At 33.7% G+C, this 27,308-nt stretch overlaps 2 protein-coding genes across 5 annotated transcripts; one reads left to right on the forward strand and one right to left on the reverse strand.

The window, feature by feature from the left end:
• The first annotated feature begins 431 nt into the window (after positions 1-431).
• LOC128683812 (uncharacterized protein) lies at positions 432-1,861 on the forward strand. Its single transcript, XM_053769770.2, has 4 exons — positions 432-657; positions 743-878; positions 1,290-1,439; positions 1,622-1,861. Exons 1-4 carry the CDS (start codon positions 590-592, stop codon positions 1,847-1,849), a joined length of 582 nt encoding a protein of 193 aa, XP_053625745.1. The 5' UTR covers positions 432-589; the 3' UTR covers positions 1,850-1,861.
• Positions 1,862-2,504: 643 nt separating this feature from the next.
• Ttd14 (TRPL translocation defect 14) lies at positions 2,505-26,926 on the reverse strand. Of its 4 annotated transcripts, none has more exons than XM_053769775.2 (10): positions 26,707-26,923; positions 26,423-26,490; positions 26,041-26,078; positions 25,326-25,363; positions 19,278-19,364; positions 13,027-13,155; positions 11,290-11,426; positions 5,970-6,517; positions 4,954-5,144; positions 2,505-4,334 (listed from the first exon to the last, which is right to left on the reverse strand). In XM_053769775.2, the coding sequence occupies exons 1-10, from the start codon at positions 26,753-26,755 to the stop codon at positions 4,081-4,083; spliced, it is 1,539 nt and encodes a 512-aa protein (XP_053625750.1). In that variant the 5' UTR covers positions 26,756-26,923; the 3' UTR covers positions 2,505-4,080. The 4 variants fall into 4 exon arrangements, with proteins under 4 accessions (XP_053625750.1, XP_053625751.1, XP_053625754.1 ...); XM_053769778.2 differs by having other exon boundaries at positions 4,304-4,527; positions 26,707-26,926; XM_053769776.2 differs by lacking the exon at positions 19,278-19,364 and having other exon boundaries at positions 26,707-26,920.
• Between the last annotated feature and the right edge of the window lie 382 nt (positions 26,927-27,308).

The following is a 27,308-nucleotide window of genomic DNA, read 5'->3' on the forward strand; positions in this document are numbered from 1 at the left end:
TTCTTCTCCTACTTGCGCCTTGCGCTGCGCCGGGAGCAAAGAGAGGTCGGGCAACAGTTTTATAGCATTACTCTTAGCAGTGTGTACCTTAAAATTGGTGCCCAGTTTTAAGGTTAAGTAGTTTAAGTTCGCTTGCTATGAAGACGAAAAAGCACGCAATGGTAACACAGATATAAGAACATTATATTGAAACTCAAACTCAAATATCTTTATTGCAGAATGTTCTTATATCTGTCGTTCGTAACGATGTGCATCGCAACGCAACATGTCTGTCACGCAGGAGTGAGCCTCCGCGATCGCGATATGTGTTGTCTCAGCATTAATTGGTAAGACAATGACATTTTGGCAGCCTAACAAAATGTTTATTGAGCGGTTTAAGGGCAACACCATCGGTTAAATGACAGTTGTCACAAAACTAGAAATTAATCAATTCATTCATTTCAATTTCATTCATTACGGTTACGCCTTTGTGGTTGTGTTTGATATGATTTGTGATTAGTTTGCTTTTGAAATAAATAATTATTGTGGGTGTCTACACTGTCTGCCTACATTGAGTCATCAATAGTTCAAATATTTGTTAGATAATATAATGAATGCATTATTAGATTACGGTTCATCATCCTCAAATGATTCTGAAGAAGAACCTGAAGAGAAGACGTACGTATATCTCTCCAGCTTCACCTAATACTTATTTAATTTATTCATTGTCTTCCAATTAATAAGGATCAATAATATTTTGCAGTTCAAAAGAAGAAACGAAGCATAAATTACCCAAACCGGCTCTTGGCGAAAGCGCCCTGCAGACATCTGTATTTTCAAACCCTTTCGTTGAAGCGGAGTTGGCGAAGGCAGCTATATTAGAAAAACACGTGAAAATGGTACAAGTTGACTTACTATTATATTTTTATTGCATTTGTATCCATATTATATAAATGTTTCTTAGTAGAGCATGAAGAAATAATATAATATCATTGTAATTTCCAAAATTACTTGATTGTAGGTTGTGAAACACTGCAACTGCAACATGTACCAGCGATGCCACTACATGGTCTTGTTGTAGCCATGTCTACACTACAATAGTGTAAACATTATAAATGTGAATTGAACCAACCATGTTCTGTTATTAATTCAATTTCTCAAAACATTTTATGAGGTGTACCCAAATGCTATTGTGTTCAATATTACAACATAATGTTGAAAGTAATATAAGTAAAGTCCTAATCAGTACTAGGAAAGCTATGTATCCAATTTAGCATGTAATCGTCAAGTACATAGGCAATGACTGTAAGGTTCCAGGTAGAAACAACACACAGATGATAAATGGCAAGAAGATCTGCTGGAACTACAGAAAAGGCCGCTGCCGGTTTGGGCACAACTGTAAATACGCTCATGACTCTGACATACAGAAGACTTCAGAAGAATTGGATACTGAGAAACAGGTACTTCTAATAGTTATTTTGCACCTAAATATTATATTATTTTGGTTCAGTTTCTCTCAGACAGCTATGTAGATAATTACATTCAGATCACAGTTGTGAATTTATTTAAAATGCAAATAAACCCACTTTACATAAGATCAGACACTATAGCATCTCAGAAATGTGAAAATCTTATTTTTCAGAAATTAGAAAGAAAGTCCTTGGTGTGTGAAAGCTCAGGCACTATGACATCTGGTCCTCCCCCACAAATCTCATTAGAACAAGTCTTACCCACCGACGACGCTGTCTGGGAAGGAGCACCTGATAAAAGGAAGCTGAAGAGACCAGGGCTTAGCCAAACTCTTGTCCCAGGCAAGAAAGTCATCAAGATGTATAAGGAACAAAAAGTTAAAGACTATAATAAAAAATAATTATTTTGTATATACCTTTTGTTTTATTATTAGATTACAAATTCTTCAATACTTGACTAACGCAGCCATGCCATGCCATACCAAAATGGGAGTATTTGTTGTGGATATGTGTGCACTATGGCAATACAAAAAACTGATGCACCATCTTTGTATAATATACTACACAAAGTACCTACTGAACGAAGATTTCGAACATGTTATTGCATCGGATTGGTATTATAATTTCCACAGGCGTTTGTGGAAATAAATGTAGGCTTTGTGATTCAAAACCTTCGTGCGCCTTCGTGGACAGATGGTTTTATACCAGTGGCATTAAATTAACCTGTGCACATCGAATGCGTATAGGTACAGACGTGGTAAATATATAGGTACGGTTATTATTTTTTTACATATATATATATATAATACACGCATTCGTTGTGACATGAGTAAGTTTCAGTGCCTTGCATTACCCAATACTATAAAGACCCGTTCGCATCGTACAGTCGGCTAGTTGAACGTGAAAACTTGTCCCATTTTTTTCTTAGTCGCCGGGACGATTTACTGTTGCCCTTTCTAAGTGGTAATGGGACGAGTTGCTAACGACCGAGATTGCGTTGAGAATCATAGCCTGTAACTCTCATAAGTAGTTGGGAGAAATAATGAAATAAAAAAATAGCATAATGCATTTCTCTTTATTAAGAAATAATGCCGAATACAGCCATGCAGTTTTGGGTTTTACATCCAAAAAGCTATTCAGTTTTCATAGTTGCACCAAAAATAAGTACATAAACATACAATCGTATGTTAATAACATCACAGTCTTGTGTAATGTATAAAATTAATGAAGATATTTAAATGATAGCAATACAAATAATTTATGACCATAATGTGGTGCAATCAGGTGAAATAATTGTATAATCTGTTGCGCGGCGTGTCTGCCAGCGCTTCCTAGCTCTGTGGAGCGCACGCTCTACAACACAGCACAGCCATAATCATGCTAACGTGGACTTCCGCCAAAACTACAATTACTCAACATACATCACGTCCTTCTCCTTAAGTATAACGGTGGCTTAAATACTTCTGTAAAATACATTATAATGTATCTATCTTGCCGCATATAAGTACTATAAGTTCCCTATTCACAACAAAAATACGAATTTGCAACATCTATTTGATCTATGTATTAAAATTAAGTTTTTAACATGAAAAGGCCACTAATGAAATAAATTATGGAGACCAATCGCTTTAGTAACTTTGGACCCCGAAAAATTACTACTACATCGACGACGACACGACAATGAGATTGTTCAAAACGTTTATCTAGTCAATTATTAAATTAAAATAAATAGCGATCCGACCAGCTTTCACGTGAGTGATAGAATTATAAAAATTCCAGCTCTAGATTCGAAAATCTAATCACACACAATGACAGGAAATTGATACCTAGTTTTCTAACATTCAGTAATTTATTACTTCAGGTACGATGATCGCTACTATCATAAAAATACTATAATATAAAGATATTCAACAAATTCATTTTGAGTTGCAACGGCATTCAATACCTGCGGTAAGATAAAAGTGTCACTAATTATAATATAAAATAAGTTTATAAATAACATTAAAATGAAATGAAGTCTATAGAATCAAATACTAGCATAAATGATAAAAGTTACTAATGTCATACATTTTTTTAAGATACTCCGGACCAGTACAGACTTTAAGCAAGACAGGACCAAATCTAAGATGCTTTCAATAATTAACAGCATAGATACCCCTTCGATCACTGTTACATAGTCGATAAATAAAATTTACATCTTAATAGTTCATTCAGTACTTTACATGACACTGCAATCAATATAGTATTTATAAATATTACAGTTGTATACCGTACTATGTAAAGGCACAAACAATACAAAACTATCCCATACATTTGTGAAATATAATAATTTGTACAATTGCAGTGCAGTGACATTTTTAATGCGTCTTTTCCACAAAAAATATACATAAAATGTCATGTCATGCTCAAGGTATACTACAAAAATATATTTCATTTGGCGTTCTTCGTATATACATAATATAAAGTGAAGAAATACAATATACAGCGCTGATCTGTCGGAGGAGACCAAATACTTCATTTGATTCTAAATAGTACTTAAAATCACTCTTAACATTAATTTAAACAGTTTGGTGTATATCGAAGTGTTACAAAGTGGAATTTTCATATCTTAAGTAGTATAAATTACTTCTATTCATATCTTAAGAGCGACCTTGGGTATCTTTGGTGATCCGAGATCCATTCTGTGGTTCCCCGGGAAGGTCTGCAGGTCAGTGACCTCCGGGGCTCCGTTGGTCGCGTGGCCATTGATGCCGTTCAGTTTAGAGTCGAGGCCGTTGGCCATCTTGGAGTGGCCATTCGGCTTATCGACCCCGTTCGCCTTGCCGCGGTGACTATCATGCTTATCGGGCTTATCGCTATGGCCATTCAGCGACCACTTAGAATGTCCTGATAAAAAATTAAAGAAAAAATCCTTTTAACCCCTCTTCATTACGCATAAACACTGGCGGAATTGTGTTAGTCGATTGAAAACTAAAAACCTCGCTTTAAAATTATAACTATGACGATAAATGTTAGTTGTCACTATTGGAAGAATTAGAACACTCAGAGCACTGATGTCCAAGCTTTACACGAATCGTATCTGGAAAATTATGCATTGAGTTTAATATGTTAAAAATGTCCTATGAAAAATCTACTAGCACGTCACACTAGCAAAATAAAATGCTACGGTGCCATCCATAACGTAACATACAGTAATCTAAACATGTAGTGGATAGGAAAAAACTAATTAGCTAATTACTTAAACTAAATGGGGTGTCTAAACTAAAATACAATTACGCCAGTGTTGCCAAACATCATAAAAATACATGCAGATAACTTTGAGTTCAAAGTTTCAAATTTTATTTAATTATTATATAACATCATACTGGTTAAGAAAGGCGATTACGAGTCACATATGGTGCCACATCGAAACAAAGTAATTAATTTAAAAACTTCATCTACACCGAGAGCTACAATCGCCACAAAACAATGATAATATAAAAAGGGACAATTCTAAACTACTCACCATTGCTATCAGCGCCTGCGTAATACTTTTTTGACGTCTTCCAATCCTCCTTGAGCGATAGATTGTACATAGAGTAGGCGTGGTCTCCAGTGACCTCTTTCTCTATGGACAGGAACTTTGGCAACGACTCCAGAAGAGTCTTTTGGTCGTAATCAGCGCTGTATGTCTCGAGTAATACCAAACCTCGGCACCTGAAACCGATAGACAACATATTAATGACGAATACATGACATAAAACGTTGATATTTTATTTTTCTACTTCTAATATTAATTGTATGCTCTACTGTTGTTTTCTAATAATAAAATATCAGTAATTACCTGTATTTCATATCACAAGTGGTGGACAAATATTATCGAGGCTAAGAGCCAGATATTGTGTCAATAAAATATGATAACCAACAAATATGAACTATTGTTTTGATTGCCGTCTCGCAAGGACCAAATGTATCTACCAAATTGACTGGTTAGCATTGTATATTGACACATTCGCTGGTATTCTGTCGATACAGGAACAGTAAAAATAACAAGAATTGTAACAAAATGTGTGTACTAATAAAATACATATATACATATAGGGAACTACATAACAAAATTCACTTTTACTATTTGTAACTTTTGGCCACTCTGGTTAACAACATAAATATAAGTACGTCATATTACATTATAATCTATACATATAATAAAACTGTAAGTGGTCTATGTCTGTATAAAGGAGATTTTAAAGAAAAATAATTATGGGGGTCTTTACGAGTCTAATATATTTTCTTTTAGCAATTATGTCTGTATGTTTGTCGCATCACGCAAAAACTACTGGATGAAATTTGATGCTGTTTTCACAGTTGTATAGCAGATAGTTTAACTTAAAATCTGGTATACCTTTCATCGCGATATGTTGCTTAGAGACATTTAAAAAAATAATTTATGAGCACATAATAAACGCGGGCGAAGCCGCGGGCAAAAGCTAGTAAACAAATATATAATAATTGAAGAAACTGCGACATGAATATAAATATCACCTTGGATGTGTGGGCTGCCTATAAATGTCCAACTGGTAGTACTGGTTGTTGTAAATAAAGCAGCGCCTCTTCTTGAATATCGTGAAGTGAGCGTCGTCTCGCTGCGGTAGGAGGTTGAGGTAATCCCTATGAGTCAACTGCGTGCGCACTTCCACCGACTGGCGATTGGTCGGGTGGAATTTCCTCAGCGTGTGGATATACGACCAGTGGCCTTTCTGACCGCGCTTGCGCAGTCTGACTTGGGCTTTACGGACATCGCTCTGCAAGTAGTTGTGGACAACGTCGAAGTCTTGGAAGGGGGGGAAGGCGGAGTCGGGGGGCAGCGGCATTTTGACGAGGAACTTGCGTTTCTTCGAGTTCACGTTGAGTCGGTCACCGGTGTCGATGCCGATCTTCTGGCAGACGCAAGCTATGAGCCGGTTCATCTTCTTGTCGAAGTCGGTGGAGTTGTCGATGACGTCGAAGTACGGATGGCCGATCCACGCGGCCGCCGCGTTGTAGTCCAGTTCCCGCGCTAGCTCTACGCCTTCTGAGCGACATGCGTGGTCCTGTAACAAGATTATTTTCTGGTTAGAATCATGAAGCTAAAACAAAAAGCCGCCTTATTGGCATTTCTCTAATGTTTGTGATACGCGGGGCTGAAGCAGACGAATGGCGGTTCCACCATGGCTTCGTCGTTCGCCGAACGGTAAACGAAATAAGCCCCGTTCCTTAACATGACGTTTGCGCACCTTTCATTGTAGTTGTGCACAAGTTGATACACTGGGCCCCTCTCTATATTTGGTCCGTGGTAAGAACATTATACAGTTTGGTGTCTTTTTTGTAATAATTTAATACTTAACATGTGTTATTAGTTTAGTGTCATTGTCTTTTAAATACGCATGCGAGTGTTTTGCAAAGTAACTATATTCAATGATAGTGTAAATAAAAATAAACCCCTTATCATATCGATAAACCCTACGGATAAACCAACAGTTAATTCATAGATTACAATCATCAACTGAACTATCTACTATATTAATTTAATTTAGATAAAAATTGGTCGCTAATGGATTGGGGACAACAAAATGTAAACAAAGTTACCAATACACTAAGCAAAGCAATTTACATGCATAAGTTAGTTAGCTTAATGGCAGAAGTTTTTCAGGCGACACAAGGTCGCCGCGTAGCGCTCACTTGCCATACATCTATACTATTATTATAAAGAGGTAAGCGTTTGTGAGTTTGTATGTTTGAGGCGGGTAATCTCCAAAACTACCGAACCGATTTCAAAAATTCTTTCAGCATTAGAAAGGTACATATTCAAGATTGCTATAGGCTATATTTTATCTCGAAATTTCTACGGGAGCGAAGCCCCGGGCAACATCTAGTTTGTTATATTCCAAACAGGCAAAACACAGTCTATGTCACACGTGCTTTGCCTAGGATCTTTTGCCAGAGTAACCTGTATTATGGTAAAGTGGTTACCTTTGGCATCTGAAGAAATCTGACTATGTTGGCAACAGACGCAATTTAAATCACATATACATATCTTTAAGCTAGATACGAATTAAAATATTATTTTCTTTACATTTGTTTCATGATATTTTTCACTGTTTTTCCACTTGTAAAAAATGTAAATATTCATAATGACTGAATGTTAATATTGGTTTGCAAACATAAACGGAAAATCAGTTTATCCTTTAAAAAGCCTGGATTAAAAAACTTCCTATGCGATAGAGATCTTTAGTATTTATCTAGTTAATCGCTATATGTACACAATTAGCATCGAACTGACCTTGACAAATTAATCCAGAGATTATACGTCATAAAACAGCAGACATTTCGTGATTAATCATTATTTGTAATAATCAAAATATTACTGTCACACAGACTTTCCATTACTTATTTAAATGATTGGCATACTTTTCGCGATAAAGATTTCATTCGATAACAGAAAATCTATTAGATAAAAAGATTTATAAACTCATTAATCATTTACCCTGTTATTCATAAAAAGATAAATGATACATTAAGCTAAATAATGCTTTGTCTCGTTCTATCAATGTCGAATATTCTGTGACGATTTATCTCTTTTATGAATAACAGGGTAAGTATTTGCGACAAGATTTTACAATTTTACTACAAAAAAAATAGTTATTTTCTATAAAGATTTACAGTGGAATGCATTTCAAATCCAATCGCATGAATATCTATGAGAAATGAGTATATAATAAAGAGTGATAAAATACATTGCCTATTAAGATAATAAGCTTATTTAAATGTGTGTTGCACATGGTGTATCACAATGTAACTACACGTGAATTGGCAGATGTGTAGCAGTCATAATATTTAATGTAATAACTAATCGTCGAGCAATCACGTTTTCCAGTGCAATCTTGTACAACATAACAAGAGGACAGAAAGTGGATATCCATTACAGAAAGCATCACTGATGACTATATAAAAATTAACCCGGTTGTTCATAAATAAAAGTGAAAAGATACTTCAAGACAAAGTATGTTGTCTCTTTCTGTCAATGGCAAATATTATAAAGTGCGATAGTGACAAAAATATTTTAGCTTAAAGTATTCTTTAAGGGTTTATTAATAAAAACGGGTTAAGACATTGGTAGATACGGCACTGTCTATGTTTATATTTATTTTTAAATTATATTCCACTATTATATTATGTATACCAATCTGACTCATAAGTCAGATTGGTACACAATCTATATAATCTAACAATGGATATAGTAGGATTCGAAACCGCCTTTTCCCGCGCCTGTCATCAAAAGATCCCAAACCTTTCGAAGATAGGCGGCGTCTTAACTACTAGACCACCGTGCGTCATTTAATTATTTCCTATTATTTTCGTGAAAGGATAAATTATGGTCTTGTTCACTACATATACAATGTACAGTACTTCTTTTTATAAAGTTTGTTTATGGTATTCTATGCTAGATTTCGCACCACAAAAGTCCTGCAGACGTGGCGCTACTGTCGCTGAAAACAAAAACGTTGCTTCTGTTATTGATAGTTCCTGATATTGCCTTATCATTCCTTCGTTGTATGTTTTAGTAATCTAGTATAGAACTAGATTACTAAAACATGTCTCGGTAAAAGAAATTGGTTACGAAGTACCGGTTCTGTACACCATTTATTTTTATAGGCACGTGTCAGACAACATGGGGTCTAAACATGTTATGCCTACTGGACTGGATATTATCTCTTAATCGTAACTTATTGCATTAATCATAATTACATATTAAAATAATAATCGCTCAAGTACGTTATTATGTTTAAATTTAATTTATAAAAAAAATAAGTAGAAAGAAGTTACGAGGGATCATGTTTAATTTTAACTCTTTTAAAAACTTGAAATATGTGTCGATAAAGAACACATGCAGTGCTCTGTGGCGTTAGTTTTTTGCGAGGAAATAATCGCTGTTAATTTTTCATATAAAATGTGGACGTCCACATTTATATGAAAAATTAACAGCTCGTCTATCGTACACAAAAGGAACTATTAACTTTCCATATACATATAACGTTTCCGATACGATTACGACTTAGCGAAATGTCATACTAATACCACTGTTGAAAGTGAATACATTCTTGTAGAATAATATACGTGTTCATTATTCTATCTGAATGACGGCAGCGCACTGGCAGCTTGACAAATATATTCTGCAATTAGTTTGACGAGACATTTCAAATCGCCCGCACCATCTCTGTACATGACATGATGATTTAGATCTTAGAGGACGCTATAGAATGCCCCCATCAAGATATACGCAAGTGTAATCGGGGATATGGTAACATTTTTTTGCTAAATAAGTCTTCATTACTAAACAAATGAAATGATTTTTTTTTATTAGAGATCCGATATATGTATATACTACGTCTATAAAAGCAAACTTTCTTCTATCAGGAAAACATAAGTTTCAGTTGACCTCTATAGTTCATGACAACATTGATATGATAATTTAGACCATATAAATAGTGACGATTTTGGTTTTTCATACGTGTTTTGGGTAGTTATCATCACCTATATTTGGTATACAATAGAAAAAAAATCTAATCAGTTAATAGTTCCACTGTAATAATGTACTTATCTTAATGCGCTTAACGTCACGTGTGATTATTATATTGTATAATATCATGGCATTATTGTTTTATAACTCCAATAATTTAAGCTAGATTGCAGTAGTATAATTTTCCGTTTGTTTGGCTTATTTTCTGTTAAATTGTTAAACATTATTAGCCATGGAAACAAACTAGTTTTAATAAAGGTATGAGGAAGGTATGCGTACAGGACAAATTATGAATCTATACTCATATGTGGCTTATCATAAGCATTCTGACTCAAAAATACTCAAAAATCTATATATATATAAAACTCTTGCGTTACTGAGTGACTGACAGACAACGCACACCCGAAACTACTGGGCGTAGAAAGCTGAAATCTGGTATTTAGGTTCCTGGGACAGTGTAGGGGAACACTACGAAGGGATTTCCTGAAATTCCCACGGGAAACGGATTTTTACTCACATACGAAGTTGTGGGCAAAAGCTAGTATTATATAAAACATAATATACTTATGCAACACCGATTGACACATTTTCTATATTTTATATATATAATAAATCAATTCATAATAACATATAATAAACATTCTCTATGCATGTAAAACATTTTACTATAAGTAATTGACATCACAAAGTATTATTGCGATATCGCCAAGAAGCGAAAAGACTAAATTATTTTTCAATACTGTAATTTGAGGCTTTCGTCGCCTAAATCGTTTTGTTTTGACTATCATAATATCGTATTACATAACAAATGTTTATTGGTTATTGCCACCGCACACTTAGAACACACCAGTTGATAAATTTATCGGATAGTTGATAAATATTTGTGGTAGATTGACGTAAACTATGACAGGATATTATCGATCAAGGTGTTGCATTAATTATGCACTAGTGAATTATAGACTAAGTTTGACATTTTAGTCCTTGTCCTCTTAGTCATAACCTTGCCATAATCAAGTACGAACTTATAAAATCACTTTATTACCCTTTTTCAAGATATGAAGAAAATCAGGTTTAAAATTTTCAGATTAATGCGAACGGTCCTTATCTTATTTGTCTAAATAAGGATGCAGAGGATCGCGTAACCAAGCACATTGAAGGCACGTAAGTATACCGTTCACGTACTTTTATATCATGGCAGCTGGCGGACAGATCTTCAGTTGATCAAGACCAGGTTACTTCCTTGGTTAATCACATTCTTTCGCCATTCTAATGCGCACTGGTTATTTTGAGATTAGAACCCCATACCTCAGTGGAGTAGAAGTCCTCAGCCCCGTTCGCAGCGGACACCATGTGCACGATGTGGTTGTACCGGTTGTCCCGCAGCTCCACGCTGTTCCAGTTGTTGGCCGCCAGCATAGCTTCCCATTTCTCTTTAGATATAACTGTAAGTTAAAAAGGGGGTGTGATCACACGATATACTATACACTATACGAAAACTGTAAATATAATCGTAATGTAAAAAAACAAAACGAATTTTAAATGTTTGAATCGAATATATTTCTTTTATTATTTTTCTTCCCGAGTTTACTATAAAACTAGTCCATTTACTTCTTTACGGACATAACAGAAGTACGCGTAATTTATTGAAGAAAATGTCACATTAATGTAACTTATTGCTGAACTACCTATAATACGCTTTAAAATCTAAATATTGCTAATCGTTTTGCTGTACCATGCCAAAACTGTTGCGTAGAGCAAGAATAGTATAGAAATAAAGAAACGTAGCGTGAATAAGCGACATTTGTGGGATTTAATTTTTTTCTTAAAGATTAGACAAAATATATGTTTCGATTAAGCAGTAAATGTGTTTTGGTATATCAATTGTGTTATTGTTGTTATTTTTACTCAGTCTCTAAATGGATCTAAATAGTCTATTGAAACAACATTGAGATTATTGAGACAAGATTTTGCCCTATAATGTTACCAGAATCGACCTGGAAACGCGTCGAATAACACATAATAATTAATTAAATGAATTGACCAAAAGAGTAACTCTTCTGTATATCACTATTATTTGATGTTTGAGCCAAATTCTGGCATTACACGAGGTTGTTCCGTTGCCCTCAGTAACCCGTACTAAGTCTGATATATTAAGTCGATATTGTTCTAAATTATTATTATGTATGTCACAAACAAAGTAATCGTTCTAGTTCGCTGTGTTCGGTTTCCGTCTTGGAATTTGACCACTTCATATTATTCCGTAGTTGTCGTTTGAAGCGAGTATGGGTTGATAGGCAAAACCAGCACTGGTTGAAAACTTGAAGAGGTAACAAACTCACTTTCGCATTTATAATATTATTTACGATACAGATCAGGTAAATATAACCGACAAAATCATACTTATCGTTTCTTAAGAATAAAAGCACCACAGAGCATTGTGTACTACACAAGATACGATTTTCCCAAAGGCATTTCTGCTTACCCATACAAATACCACACAATGGAGTGTGTTGATGTAGATTTAACCTTAAGAGATTTTCTTGAATTGTACACATCCGGGAAAAGCCTGTGTGAATGTAAAAGGATGCCGAAGCATTGTTCATGAAATCATTACGAGCATCGTGTGTTCTTATCACTAAATCATCATCACTTCACTACATAATATAAAACAAAGTAACTCTCCACCTCACGTCTGTCACTTACTTGGCTTTCTTTTAAACAACGCAGCGGATTTTGATGCATATTTTAACTATTTCCCGATGGTTTATACAAACAAACATTCTAATTAAGTATTTATTTATATTTAATGTGTTGTGATGAAGCCGTAACAATTTTTCGAGAGCTTACGAACGCTTGTCAAATTTATTCAACAGTAGCGACGCCCTCTTACTGTTGGAATTCCGATGCTATGTATTATTTTATAATCACAACCGAATCTTTAAAATTCTAAATATATATTTTATTACGTTTACCCCGGGCTTAGCAGCGTCACACCCATGAATGCAACCATGCGTAGATGAGTGAGAGAGACAAACTACTAACATGCACTGGCGTCCATCGCCCCCCGGTCGCATATAATGAGGCAGTTTTTCTGGCACGTCCTGCCCAGCTCGAAGAATGTGTTCTCGATTTGGACCATGGTCTTCAGGAGGTTCTCTTGGAATTTTGTTGCTGTAACAAACAAAATTAATTGTTAATTAATGTCATTAAAATATTCATTCATTGTCCTTGTCAAATGATACAAGTGGACTTTTAGAAGCTAGTTTCGAAACTGAGAAAACTATAGTAAATTCATATTTTGCCCTTACATTACAATGTTGCAGTTGTATTTAAGATTCGGAGTTATATACATTTGATATTACTTGTTTTAACTTCCTTTCTTTTTGTAATGCTTCTTTTGCCTTTTGTGTTTGTAACTATGTTTTTTCCTGCCAGTTGACTGGAAGAGATCCCTCCATGGGATAAGTCCGCCGAGTGTTTTTTCTTATGTTTATGTCTTTGTTTTTTTATTATGCAATAAAGTTATTTCAAACAAACAAATTGGTTCATTTATAAAGCTAAAAAGAAAAAAAATGTTTGCTTATTAAACTTTTTGTTTTTTCCCCTCTTTTTTTATTTCTTATTGCTTATGGCAGATGATTGGATGGTAAGGTGTTTTAAATTATTTTTTTACATAGATGTTACGGTGTCAATATACAACTAAATTATATATAGCTTAGCACGTCTGGAGGTGTAAAAACCGTCTGGTCAAATAGCATTACCAAACTTTCTAGGGCAATGAACTTACAGTAACAATTGAAATGAAGCCAAGATCAAACGTGGTTATAAGAATGAATAAGCCTTGTGTAAGTAGCACAGAGCATATAGCGGCGTATTATCAAGAGCCAAAAAGAGCAATGGACCGGGACAACGGGCTAAAAGGGGCGGGCTTTTTTAGAATTTTTATACATTGGCATTAACAACAAATTTTGACATTTAACTAATTCAACATTTTAAACTGAAGATTTAATGGAAACATGTTTCTAAAGTTAATTTATTGTTTTACATAATAGTAAAACTGAAATATATTTCCTATTACTATCGCTGTATAATGCTGTAAAAATGTGTAGGATAAGAGTATATTTCCCATATATGTTACAAACATGTTTAAAGTAATATAATGAGGAAAAGTAAGTAGATATCCTAGTTATTACTAAACTTTTGATGTTAAGAACATACATATTAGGTGACTTTGCCTCTCATGGAATGACGACAACGCAATTTTGTACAATAATTCTGGTTCATACTGGTTGAAGACGTCACTAGTTGCTAAATGAGAAGGTGTCAATGAGCTGTGCCGAATTAATGTGTTAAAAAATAAAGTTAATGTTACAGTCAGGAATTTTTAATTGTTTACACTACGTTACATGATTATCAAAAGTAAATTGATCATTTCAATTGCAGTACAGACATTAGAAACGTGTTTGTACTGTACCTACACTACATGTATATAGATGTTTAATATTTATGTGTCAAATTCAAATTTATATAAATCGATTAAAATTTGGGTTAGATAAATTAGAGTATTATTTATCTACCTTTATCTTATACCTATTTATTTTTAAGAATCAAAACAAAAATATAAAAAAATGGGTAAAAGATAAAGTATAATTTTGTTGTTGAGCAGAATTTGATAACACAATACAACGCAAAGTTTCTCCATAAGCTAAATAAAACTGGCGGGTCTTTAAATAAGGTCGGGCAAAGTACTTTTTAGTGCTTATGAAAGAAAATACTTGAAAAAATGTTATATTATTGGACTAAAATTTTGAATATTACCCACAACTTCAGAGGAAACAGAGGCAAATAAGATATAAGGCTCTACTCAAAATCATTCTGGATTTTTTCCCTCTGAAAATTACGGTGTATCGTCTCGGTTTCGGGCGAATATTAGCCTAACTTTGCTTACAAAACAAATATTTCTTGTTTACGAATTTAGTACCTAATCTAAACATTTACGATGCTAACAACCTATCACCACCGCACAAATCGCCAAGTGTAAACTTTCGGACTATAAAACTATTATCACATCGAAAACCGCGTACGTAGACATCCATATATTAATACAATTTTAGTTTTATCGATTTGAACAATAAAATATGAAGCTAAAATAATCTGGCTTTAATATTAGTGATGATGAAACATTATCATTATTATAACATAAATTTGGTTTGGTACTTAATTTAATATTTTGTCCTTTCCAAAACAACTAAGAGCAAACGCAATAAAGCACTTATATAAATTATACACTAAAATAATGTTGTAACACCAAAATTAATTTATTGCATATAGCCCTCAATATAAGTAGGATTATAGAAATGGAATATTTCATTGACTATAAGTAAATAAATAAATCCGTTTAGACTAAACATTACCAAAAATGGAATAGCAGCTAATAAGATTATTTAATTATACAATTCGTTATCAAAATAATTAATAAAATTAAACCACGGATGATGAAACGAAAGATTGTATAAAGAATTTACATAAAACGAATTAATGCTTAAGAAGTTGAGACGTCGTTGGAATAAATTGCTTAGACAGTCATTTACTGTGCTCAAAGTAATTATCATATTAAAGATCTAGTATTATCCAGTTACATCAACGGTTTCAGGCTCCAGGCATCAGGCGTGTAATGTGATCGTGTCTAACTACTAATATGTATACTGGTCCCAACTGTTACCAACTAGATCAATGTAATATCTAGAACCTGACACCATTTAAATATATAATGATACTATATTGCAAATCTGAGATAGGCTGAAACACGAGTGAGAAAGGGTACGACATGGTAATTTTCTAAGCAATAAGTTTTAAGTTTTTTGTTAAGTTGAAATATATTTTGTCTTACCAACATTTGGCCAAGGCAAAGTGACAGGTGTCATCTCAAGAGGCGTGTACCTAATGCTTTTTTTTGTTTATTTGTTCAATTTCGTATTTTTCGGGCTCGTCCTCGGCCGCGGTCGCCGTAGACTTCAGTCTTTCAGCATGTTTTATTTTTAGCACCTGTCCAACAGACTCATTTCGATGTGAGACAGAAACTGATGTTGGTAAATTTAAAAATCAGATGAGCAAAACAATTTGTAAGATGTGATAGTTGTGACGGCCAGAGATGTTTATGATTCTACCATTCCAATTAAAACTATATGTATGATATAAAAACAAAAATAAATTTTATAATTAAAACCAGTCACGATTACTCGCTTGCCTAGTGATGACTTTTGTAATTAAAGGGCCATCTGAGAACGATTATTTACAGGATTTACGCGACAAGAAAATAGTTTTAATTAATCAGGAAATTAAAATTTATTTATTCAAGTATTCAAATTCAGGTAATATCAAATTGCCAAAATAAAAGTGCTAATTAACTTATAAAATGCGTAATAACTTTTTATTTTATCTTGAACTTGCTTTGGCCCGCGGCTTCGCCCGCGTGAATTTGAAACATTATTTTCATACAAATCAACAAATGATTTTCATACAAAATTTCACTCCCCATTATAGTCATTTGCGTGTTGATTTTTGAGAAAAAAGTAGCCTATGTTTGAACTGGGTTCCGTAATGCATGTAGCATACCAAATTTCATAAAAATCGGTCAAGCTGTTTAGCCGGTCTAAGTTTTATAGAAGTAGACCTACAAAGAAGTTATCAATAATTAAATTACACATTCGATAACATTTTAGATACCGCTTCATAAAGTATGCATGTGACCATGAACTGAAATGAAATAAATAACCATTGCTATCGTCGAATAATACATAAAAGAATATAATAGGTATAAAACACAGTTATAAACTCTGTTACAATGACACGACCCAGGAGACAATATAATCCGATTGAAACAATTACGCTAGAAAAAGTTCCAAGGTGAAAAAAAAAACATCTAGATGTCTTCCTGTTTCTCTTTCCAGTCTCGGTTTCAGTTGAGATTAATTATTTCTATCTATTCCTATAATTGTATATATTATAATTCTTTTTTTGTTTTGGATTTGTAGTGGATAGCATGCTCCTCTTTATTTATTTATATTTGCATACCTATATTCGGTAAAACGTGTAGGTCTAATTCATTTTGACATCAATTTGTCTATTTGTACTCATGTTTATGGCAAATAAATGTTTTTTTTCATTCTTTCTTTTTTTCTTTCTTTCTGTATTCTTGAATGCCAAGGACGTCTGTTCGAGCAGACCTAGAATTAAACTTTCATAGCGGTGGCGGTGACAGACATAGAAGAGCTATTATATAGGCGTCAGCTATTACAAACATTTGCGCGGGTTATTTAATTCCAACCTTTTTATTGTGCTATAGTAAAACACCAGTTATACCACTGGTGTTTTTTTTATTACGCTCTGTGTACTTAGGGGTCACTTCATAGATAACTCCGTAAATCACGTTTTGGCGATGTTGTCCACATTTACGTATACATATATAAAACGGAGTGCTATTTTTTTTAATTCTGACGTTTTTCCTTATTTATTGCAGAACTCTAATAATGTAGAATTTAAATATTACAACAATTCATAAATAGGAGATAACGAGGAAGCAATTTATTTCTTTATCGCGTGTTTTATGCAGAGTATTGTCAACTTTCGTGCGCTGAACGAATTTACATTACTCATCGGAGACAAATTACAGCTTTTGTTCCATTTTCAACCTACCATCAAGGTTGAAAGTAATCCAAGAATATTTACTTAGTGAATACGAAGTTACAGCTGAAATAACATAGTGATATAGGCTCCTTTGTATTTTTCTTAACGGTATAACGTGACACGAATAAAAGTTCGACATTTGTAAGACATACTATTGATGCTCGTTTGATAATTGTGAGTGAGTGGATTTAATGTCTTTAACTAAGATTGGTCGCCCCTACAACCTGCATGCCCTGAGCCCAGTGTTAGGGACAGTACGCCTTAAATAATCGACCAAGACAATTTCGAGCGAGACAATTCTAGAAAGGAAAATTTCGTTAGCGTTTTCGTCCAAACACAACATAATTTATATATGTTCTGCTTTTGGCAAGATCGGTGGGCATCGTCTACGTGTTCGTTGCCCAACAGAACACGCCTACGATGACGTCAATGTTTTGGACAATTGACACTTGTTTTACACGTTCTCAACCACCTGACTAATACTATTCATTTTTTCATTTAAACTTCAAGCCCTGTATTTATCAATGAATACGAAATACACAGAAGAAAATCAATAAAACTTAAGTTTTTTTAAATTACAACATGATTTTTGAAGACTAGCAAAACTGGCGACCACATAACGATAAACAAAAACATAAAATCAATATCACATCAAAAAGTGATTAGAACGCTTTTTGAAATTAAATACCAGTATTTTAAATCGAATGCATATGATAAATAATCTAGGTCGTTAAAAATGATTAAGTAGCGCTATTGATTGTGCACGTTCTCGACCAAGAATAAAAAATAGTTTCAAGAATTTCTTGGTATAATTTATTTTGTATTTTTCCGGCCATGTAAGCCGAAACTTGCAGTCATGACTTGTTTTAATTTTACGAAACATATCATGTAGACAATTTACACAAAAAAAAATCAATATACGACGCTTTAGTGTTCCATCAATACACGTGAGCCGTTTACGGAAACAATGACATTACTTGAATGGCTGCTGCATGAGACTTTAGCGAAGATAATCGGATGGATCGTTACAATGGCTACTAATAGAGTGCGCAAAACAAAGGAATTCTTAATGACATGTCAGGTGACGCGAACCAATGACCGAATACAACACCCGGAGCAATTTACACAAATGCTGGTAGCAACAGCGGAGATGGTCGAGAGCGCTTCAGTTTTTACAGATATGGATAGAAAATGACATACGTCTGATTCAGCAAGTCCAAATATAATCGAAATAAATTGCGAAAAGTCGCGATTAAAAACGTCAACAGTCATTATCTGACTATGTTATGGCAGAAATCTTTGAAACAATAAACAGCACTACAAAAATTGGAGGGAAAATAAATTCATATATGTATGTAAAAACCTTTAAAACATATTCGGGACGCTTTGGAAGTCATCACAATTTAAGGCGCAGATAAAACACTGTAGTGCTCGTAGAAACATTATTTTGTTTATAACTGATTTTATGACTTCTATGATTCGCTGCCAATATTCACGCAGCTAAATCGATACGAATTAATAATGAATCTGCTCTCATTCAGCCGTTTCCTAACGGTACAGCAAATACTTGATATGGTCATGGATGGTCTAGCATCACCACAACTCACCACTGCTACCTTCAGAGGCCTGAGCAACCGCTGCAGCGGTGCATCTCATGCAGTCCTTTGCACAACTAATACTGCTCGGAGATTCTGCTAAATTTCAAAATAAACACTACATACTTGACTTCTTTCAGGCTATTACAATGGAATTAAACATTTATTCATTATTAAACATATTAATAAGACTGTAATGTTGAAATCTTGACCGAGGCCTATAATTTGATACGTATTGTGATAATGTGAAAACAATTCTATTTACAATTAAGCGAGACAATTGGAATTGTAAATTGAAAGTAATAAGATATAAAGACAAATTAAAATTTTGCTCCATATTAAAAACTTTAAACATTATATACGTGACTGTTCTACTTTGATCAGTAGGTATCGACAGAAGTAGATATTGTCCCTTTGTTATTTTTTTTTAATTACAAGGGCTTTAGTGAAACTGACCAACTTACGTTAACAATAGAGACGTGGAAAAACCTAAAGGTTACATAAAACGGGTGCGAGGTCGATCTTAGATATATTTCGTAATGATTATATTAATTATGCAATTATTCATGTACTTCTAATAAAACAATTTAGAACAGTAACGAAAACAAAGGTTTTTTAGAGTCTCAAGTCTGAAAGACGCGCGAATTTGAATTTACTTGTTTACATAAAGAAACACATGGTCTTAAATAGAATGAATACGGTTTTGTGACGAGAGCTGCTGATCACATTGTTAATTATAATAGTGCTAATATTTGTCGTTAACACATGCTAATTGATATCATTTGCTCAAAAATAGTATGCTATCAAGTACATTTGCCTTTTAACGAGTCTCTATTATAGCAGAATCAATGACAGACTTGAAACCAACCAATCAGTGCCATTCACCACAGAACATCTTATTTCAATGTGTGATCTGCGCATGTCCGAGACAAAATCACTGTAATCAAATCATGTGAGAATGAGATGATATTCTAATCCGCAAAGTCACTTCAATATCTATTATCATGATAACAACACAAATTTAAAACGGTACAATAATGTAACCACCGGTGTTTTAGAATGTGGAGATAAGATATACAAAACAGATGCAAACAATTGCTGGCCCACGTAAAATCGAGTGTTTACAGCTTAGTTTGACGTCAGACGCTGAAGCCATTGAATACCAAGACATATGTACAATTGTACAAGGACGATTAGGAAACTCAAGAGTAGGAAGTGCGACGAATATCTCCAACGAAATGAAATGCACAGATATATAAAACATATTTGGTGTAACATCAAATAAATAATTTTTATTACCGAGTTCGTGACGATTAAAATCTCTAAAAATCATCACAATTTAGCTATCAAACAAACATACTAGAAGCTCCTATCCAAAGTACAATATTGTCTCATTGTTTCCATAGATTCTTGGCGCGTTTATTATAATATTAATTATTACAAACTACGACTTATAATACAAGACAGTCGGACATGCGTCATGCCATGGTCTAATTAATTATATTAGTAAAGTCTAGTTATCAAAAATTTAAAGCTACGTATATTCATAGAAACTCTATAATAAATAGCGAAAACAATGACTTAGTAGATTTAAATAGTTTAAAAATCAATTTAGTTTCATGACTAAACGACAACTTGAACTAACAAAAACTGTAATCGTAACAATTATGGCGTCGAGTTCAGCCATTTGTGAAATTAATATAGCAGCGATGAGATTGCGCATATGTAAATTACAAAGCTAATTTAAGTTTAATGATGACAAATCAATTTCTAATTTAAGTACTATTATTGCAGCGCGTGACAAAATAAAACCAACATTATCAGATAATAAATAAATGGAATAAGAACGTGCTAGATGCTTCAATATCAATGGATCGAGTTATCGAGATGGAATCGAATCAATCGACCACAACAACACATTCATAATCATGAATGATTGCGACAAATATTGAATAGTTATAAAAATCTGCGTTGACATACAATAACTTACACACATTTTGTAAAGAACGAGAGAAAAAATATTGGGTGCAAGACGTATGGTGTATAGACTTTAATCAAAACTTCAGCATTTCATGCTTGTGTTCTTAAAATCTTTCGAGTCAAATCTCTGTTTGCAGACTACGAGTGATCTACAGTGATCTGATAACAAACATATCACACACAGCAAATATTTTTCCCACATTACGCGTTTCCGTTCACGTTGGCGAACACCTGACTAAGAAAAAAATTGTAAAAAAACGCAACCTGATATAATCAGCAAATTAATAAGCATAGGCTTTAAACAACTTCAATTTGGAATCACGAATGTTTATTTAAATAAGTAATACTGTGGTTCTCTGACTATACAGGAATCGATAGGACATAAAGTTTACGAGTGCATTGGACCGGTTTCAGAGGAACATTTAGCATTTTGATTGGTTATAAACGCTACTTTTAGAAAGGCTATTTGCAACACCTTCTTATCAATTCGAAACTGTCACTACTGTATTAATTATTCGTCTTGAAAATATTACTTCTCATTTAGATTTCAAAACTTTATTCTTATTAGGTAAGTCAGAAAATATAATTACCGTGTCAGTAGGTCATTAATAATTTAATTAAAAAACAAAATTAATTCAGTTCAATAAGACCGAGGTAAAGTTGAGACCCCTGTTTCAACTTCGTGTCCTATTGGATATATAGGACATTAATGGGTCAGATATCAAAGATAATATTCCTCTCAGACTTTTGTTCAACAATGGTAATGGTTAAATAAAAAATATTACTGCTCCGCGCCGGGTCGATATTATCGATAGTTTCTGAACAGTTTGTCGATATACCTATTTGTAGCGTGCCGTGATCTTGACCGTGAACGGCCTAGCACTCGCCTCGTCATTCCGTCCCACACGGCCACTCACGTGTTGTTATTGTACCTAGTGAAGCCTCATAACAGAGCACACCCTCTCAGTTCTCCTAATCATATACGCAGCTAATATTATTTTTATAAGCAGATTATGCCGGTGGAAGTATGTTTTATTCAAAGGGAAACCGCTGAAGCGTGCTCTCTTTAAATGGATCCAACAGATAAACAAACATAATGTATAGAGATTGTATTCGATCTGGGAGCGCTCGCGATACTAAGCTTGTTTATTGGCAATAGGTATTTCCAGACGAAATATTATTTTTTATACACGTAAGTCTTTATATCATTCGTTTGGCAGATAAAACACGTTGGCCTGTTTTGTCATGGAGGTTAGATTACAGTTAAAAGTGAAGCTGATATATCAGAATACGATAAGATTGGTACCACAGCATTGAATATACAAATCAGATGAAAAATTTGAAAGATCAGACTTTCACCAAAGCTAGGCAAAAGATAAAAGATACGCAAGACCCAGTAAGTAAGCGTTCACGAGGGAAGCTTCGCAAACGAAAATAAACGTGCACGTGATGTCGCGGAACCGAACAACCGAGCCGAAATAAAACGTGTTACAGAACAAATGTTATTTTGTTTTGTTGCGCAATCGATTAAATTTTCAGAATCGGTAGTTACGGACTTCGCACCTATGTCTTGGCAGGAGACGGTGTGACATCTCTGCCCTGATGACGACAGCAGACAGAGATGAGAAGTGAATCATATTCATCATCAGTTGATAGGAAAGGTGTAAGTTTTATTACTCTTAATAAACAAAGCGGCTATAAATTACGTTGAAGTGATCACTGTCATTGGACTAAAATACTATATGAAATACGTTTAAGGTTACGCTTATCAACTGTAACCATGTTTTATCAGTCAGTCATAACACGAACTAGGAAAGAGTTATTAAATACGAAAGCTATTAAAAGGGCATAGGTACTACTTCTGAAGACTCATATCATCCTGGATGTCATCGTGGATGTAGTACAAGGCGACTAAGGGATAAATAAAAAATGGCGACAATAGTATTCCCCATGATAATTAACTTCGAACAGGCGGCCAAATATTCAAAATCGTAAGGCTTATTTTTTACGTTGACCCCAGGCTACGGGGCGTCACATACTCGAATGTAAACGGGAAAACGCGAGGATGAGAGAGAGGTACTATTTCTGAAGATTTTAAGGAAGCGGAATCTTGGCGCAAACTTGTCACTAGAACCAATGACCTAGGTAACCTCATGTGACAGATTGCGTCAATAGGGTAAGCCCTATTGACGCAATCTGTCACATGAGGGCTTACCCTAGTGACGCAAGAATCGACCTCAAACAGAACTCGGAGGAAATTTTAGCACTCCAGTGTGCGAATTGTACGCAGAAAAATATTATTATTTAATTTCGTAAAAACAATAAAATAAACTTATTCCAAAATCCTAATATCTACTCAGGAAATTAATATATTCAAATAAATTAAATGAAAACGTCGTCTGGTTATTTAGTAAGCCACTCATGAAAACGTTTATTACGCTTTTTCGACGGACATAGTCGCTAATTTATGCGTCATAATGTGATAATACAGGGAATTGGTTCATCCAAATAGAAACAGACTTGCAGACATACAAAATAAAATGTAATGAATAATTAATAAGTAAAATTCACGTTAATCACATTACTCGAACTTTAAAAAAATCTTGGAAACATATACCTATGCACATTTTATTCATAAATAGCATTTTACAATAATTTTTTGATTGATATTGACAGCAAGAGGTTTTTTTTTCTTATTAATAAGAGTGTAAAAATAAACGGTGAAGGTGAAACAGTGGGGGAATTGACAGCCTGAATTTTGGAGGAAATTGGATGGTTGTTTACACGCCACGTATAAATCAAACATGAATCAAACGCATAAAAGCTACCTGGCTATTGACGTGTATTTACGATCCTAATAAAGCTGACGTAATAAAATTGCTTTTTGTCATTCAGTACCATGACTTCGATTACAAAGTGTAGGATGATCAGGAATTATCGAAATGCGTGAAAAATCTTTTTATTTTCCGATTTGTGAGTAGGGTAGGAATGCCATTTAGCTATCTTGATATTACCATGGCTTCAGGCATGCACAATTACGGCCGTCATACAATACATTTAAGTATAAAACTAATGTACAGTATACCGTATTTCCCCCTCTCTTATTGCTAGGGATTGCGGTATACACATATATATATATATATATATATATATATATATATATATATATGTATAGACATTAATCACGTGAGACTTGAGGAAGGCGAAACATCACCAGGGGAGAGGGGTGGGTGTAGTAAGATATTACGTGTTTTTAATTATTTCGTTAAAAATACTTTAAAAAACAACGTCATTAATGGACGGCCCCGAAGACGATAAAAAATGTAGAATGGGCCGCCAAGGTCTGCACCAACGGCGTGATCACAACGGCATCTATTTTTGAGGCACAATGGTGTTAGAATCTGTGATCTGTATTTTGGCAAGAGAACGGCAAACAATAAACATACCTACTGCTGCTTTCACATTTCAGCAAATAGCTATAACGTCAAACGACGATGATTTTATGTGCTTCATCTTGTCATTCTAAAAGGCTATTGCATTCGGGGAATTCAGATACCTATATGTTTAAATATTATTTATGAAAATATATATGTGCGTTCAAAGTCATATAAATACTAATTAGGACTGTCGCAAATGTTTCATAGAAATTAATCAATCAATAATATTAGGTAGCCTATTCCACCTACCTATTCAATTAAAAAAAAAAATAATAATAATGTAGATATATGTACAAAACTCCATAAAATTTTTGTTTGAATTAGAATTGGCATGTGTGATACTTCAATTATATCATTATAATTATCTACATTAGCACGGATTACGAACTATACTAATATTTCTTTGGCAAATCGTCTTAATGGCACTGAGATGCTATTAAAAGCGCAAGTCACCTAAATACTCTGTTTATTTAGTACAGTTCTAAAAATTAATATCTGTTAAAGTGCTACATGGAAAGTTTTATACTTTTGAAGGGCATTTTAGACAAATAATTAAATTATTAATTTGCCCTAATAAAAGTTTTAATATTAGCACAAATTATAAAAATGTGTATAATTACTAAATTACAATTTATAAGCTTACCTTCATCCGGGGTCAGATCTGCAAACTTCACACCGCCACTGTAAAAGAAAAAAATACATTGCAGTATTGTAAAAAATAAAAATTTGTATTATGTCAAGTAACTATTTAATATCAATAAATGCTTATAAATCATACAGTTTCTGATTCTCACTAAAAGAATAAAGAACTGTATGTCAAATTATATACTTTGTGTCAAGGGTGCTCATTAAACTGTATTCAGATTTCTAATTTACATTTAAATTGATTTATGATTACAGTCACAAGCGGCGACAAAAGATGGATTTTAAAACTATAACAGAATGTGAATAGAAATATATTTACAATAATAGAGTTCAAAAACAGAACTTACAAAAATAAATTACAGTATATATCATGAAATATAACCACATACAAATCATTTTTAAAAGTTCATACTTTATTTAAATATTAATTTATCTACTTCTATATTACTACTACTTGAAGAATTAAATTTTTGATTGTGTTGTGTAAAATTATGTAGGTACTTCATCACATTATAATCCTTATTCCTTTTAAATCATACATCAATGTTATTCTAACTGTACTACATCAAAATCAAAGATTTAATTCTATAAAAAAATATTTCAGTTGTCATTAATTTCACAATGCAATGAAACCAATATGAATGTAAAATAATAATCTGAATCATTTGTTTCAACATGCACCCTTTTCAAGTGGTGAAGGTAACACTTCGTACCTGAGAAGGACGGTAGCCGTTTCCGGCACCCGGAACACCTGGAAATAAACACAATGTGGAACGGTGTCTTACTTCTCCACTTGGAGAAACCATAATCTCAACATAACAGGAACCATTTTAAAATTTCAATGTTTTTGGCAATATTACTCCATATTAAACTTTTAACAAAAAGGTCAATTGGGAACATATACATTTTAAAGATAAATTCAACACATTTTACATTTTTGTCACCAAGTACCTACAGAAATTTCAATTTTATTTGGATAATTTGGCACCTGGTGCATAAAAGAAACGGGATAAACGAAAGAGAAATATGAAGTTTAAGCTTACAGTGTACAATACAGCAATACATACACACAAGTATAATGTTGATAGGTCTTACCTTCCATCCTAGATTTTCGAAGAAAGTGCACAGGCGAGACTGACCCGTAGTTTTGCCGCCGCAAGGTCCTGGTTAAAAAAATCCATCTATTCAGACTGGATAGACAATATTGAAATAACCCCACGTGTCGAATAGCCTATTCACGTTTCTATTAATATTTTAATATCTTAAAACTAAGTAAATTAACTAGAAAAAATGATTGAAAAAGATACTCTAATGATTAATAATTTGTAATAAGATCTGAAAGGAAATAAAAATACATGTAAATGCAAAAATAATCTTACCTCCCGTCAAAACGAGTTTATACACAATTTTTTGAGATTGATTCGCCATTTTTGCGGAAATAAAATAAATAAGATTAAATTATACTACCAAGACTATTGACCACATAAATATCATAAAAATGGTAAGTTTACAAAAGTGATAAAATATGCCATCACAATTTTACACGCATCGCCGATGAGGCGTGCGAACAAAATGAATGAGAGAAAGAAGAATGAATCGATAGGACATAAAGGCTCCGAAAAGTCAAATTAAAATCTTCAATTTCATTCCATGCTTTTGTCACGTCAACATCAACTGTCATTCATTCATTCAACAATGAATGACATTTTACTTTTTATAAAAATAACATGCAAAGTAAAATAGTATGTAATTTAGTAGTGGAATCCTGTGGCGTCCATCTGTTCATTCATACAGTGGTAGGTACTCAAAAACAGCCGGACGGATTTTCGTATGCTTTTCACCAATAGATAGGTACACAGAATAATATTTATTCCGTGGATAGGTAGATAGTGTGATTCCTGAGGAAGGTTTAGGTGTATAATTTATTTATTATGCTTATACCCAAGCGAAGCCGGAATGGGCCGCTTGAAGCAAAATGAAA

The sequence above is a fragment of the Plodia interpunctella genome, chromosome 3, assembly GCF_027563975.2.
Source record: "Plodia interpunctella isolate USDA-ARS_2022_Savannah chromosome 3, ilPloInte3.2, whole genome shotgun sequence".
Taxonomy (NCBI): domain Eukaryota; kingdom Metazoa; phylum Arthropoda; class Insecta; order Lepidoptera; family Pyralidae; genus Plodia; species Plodia interpunctella.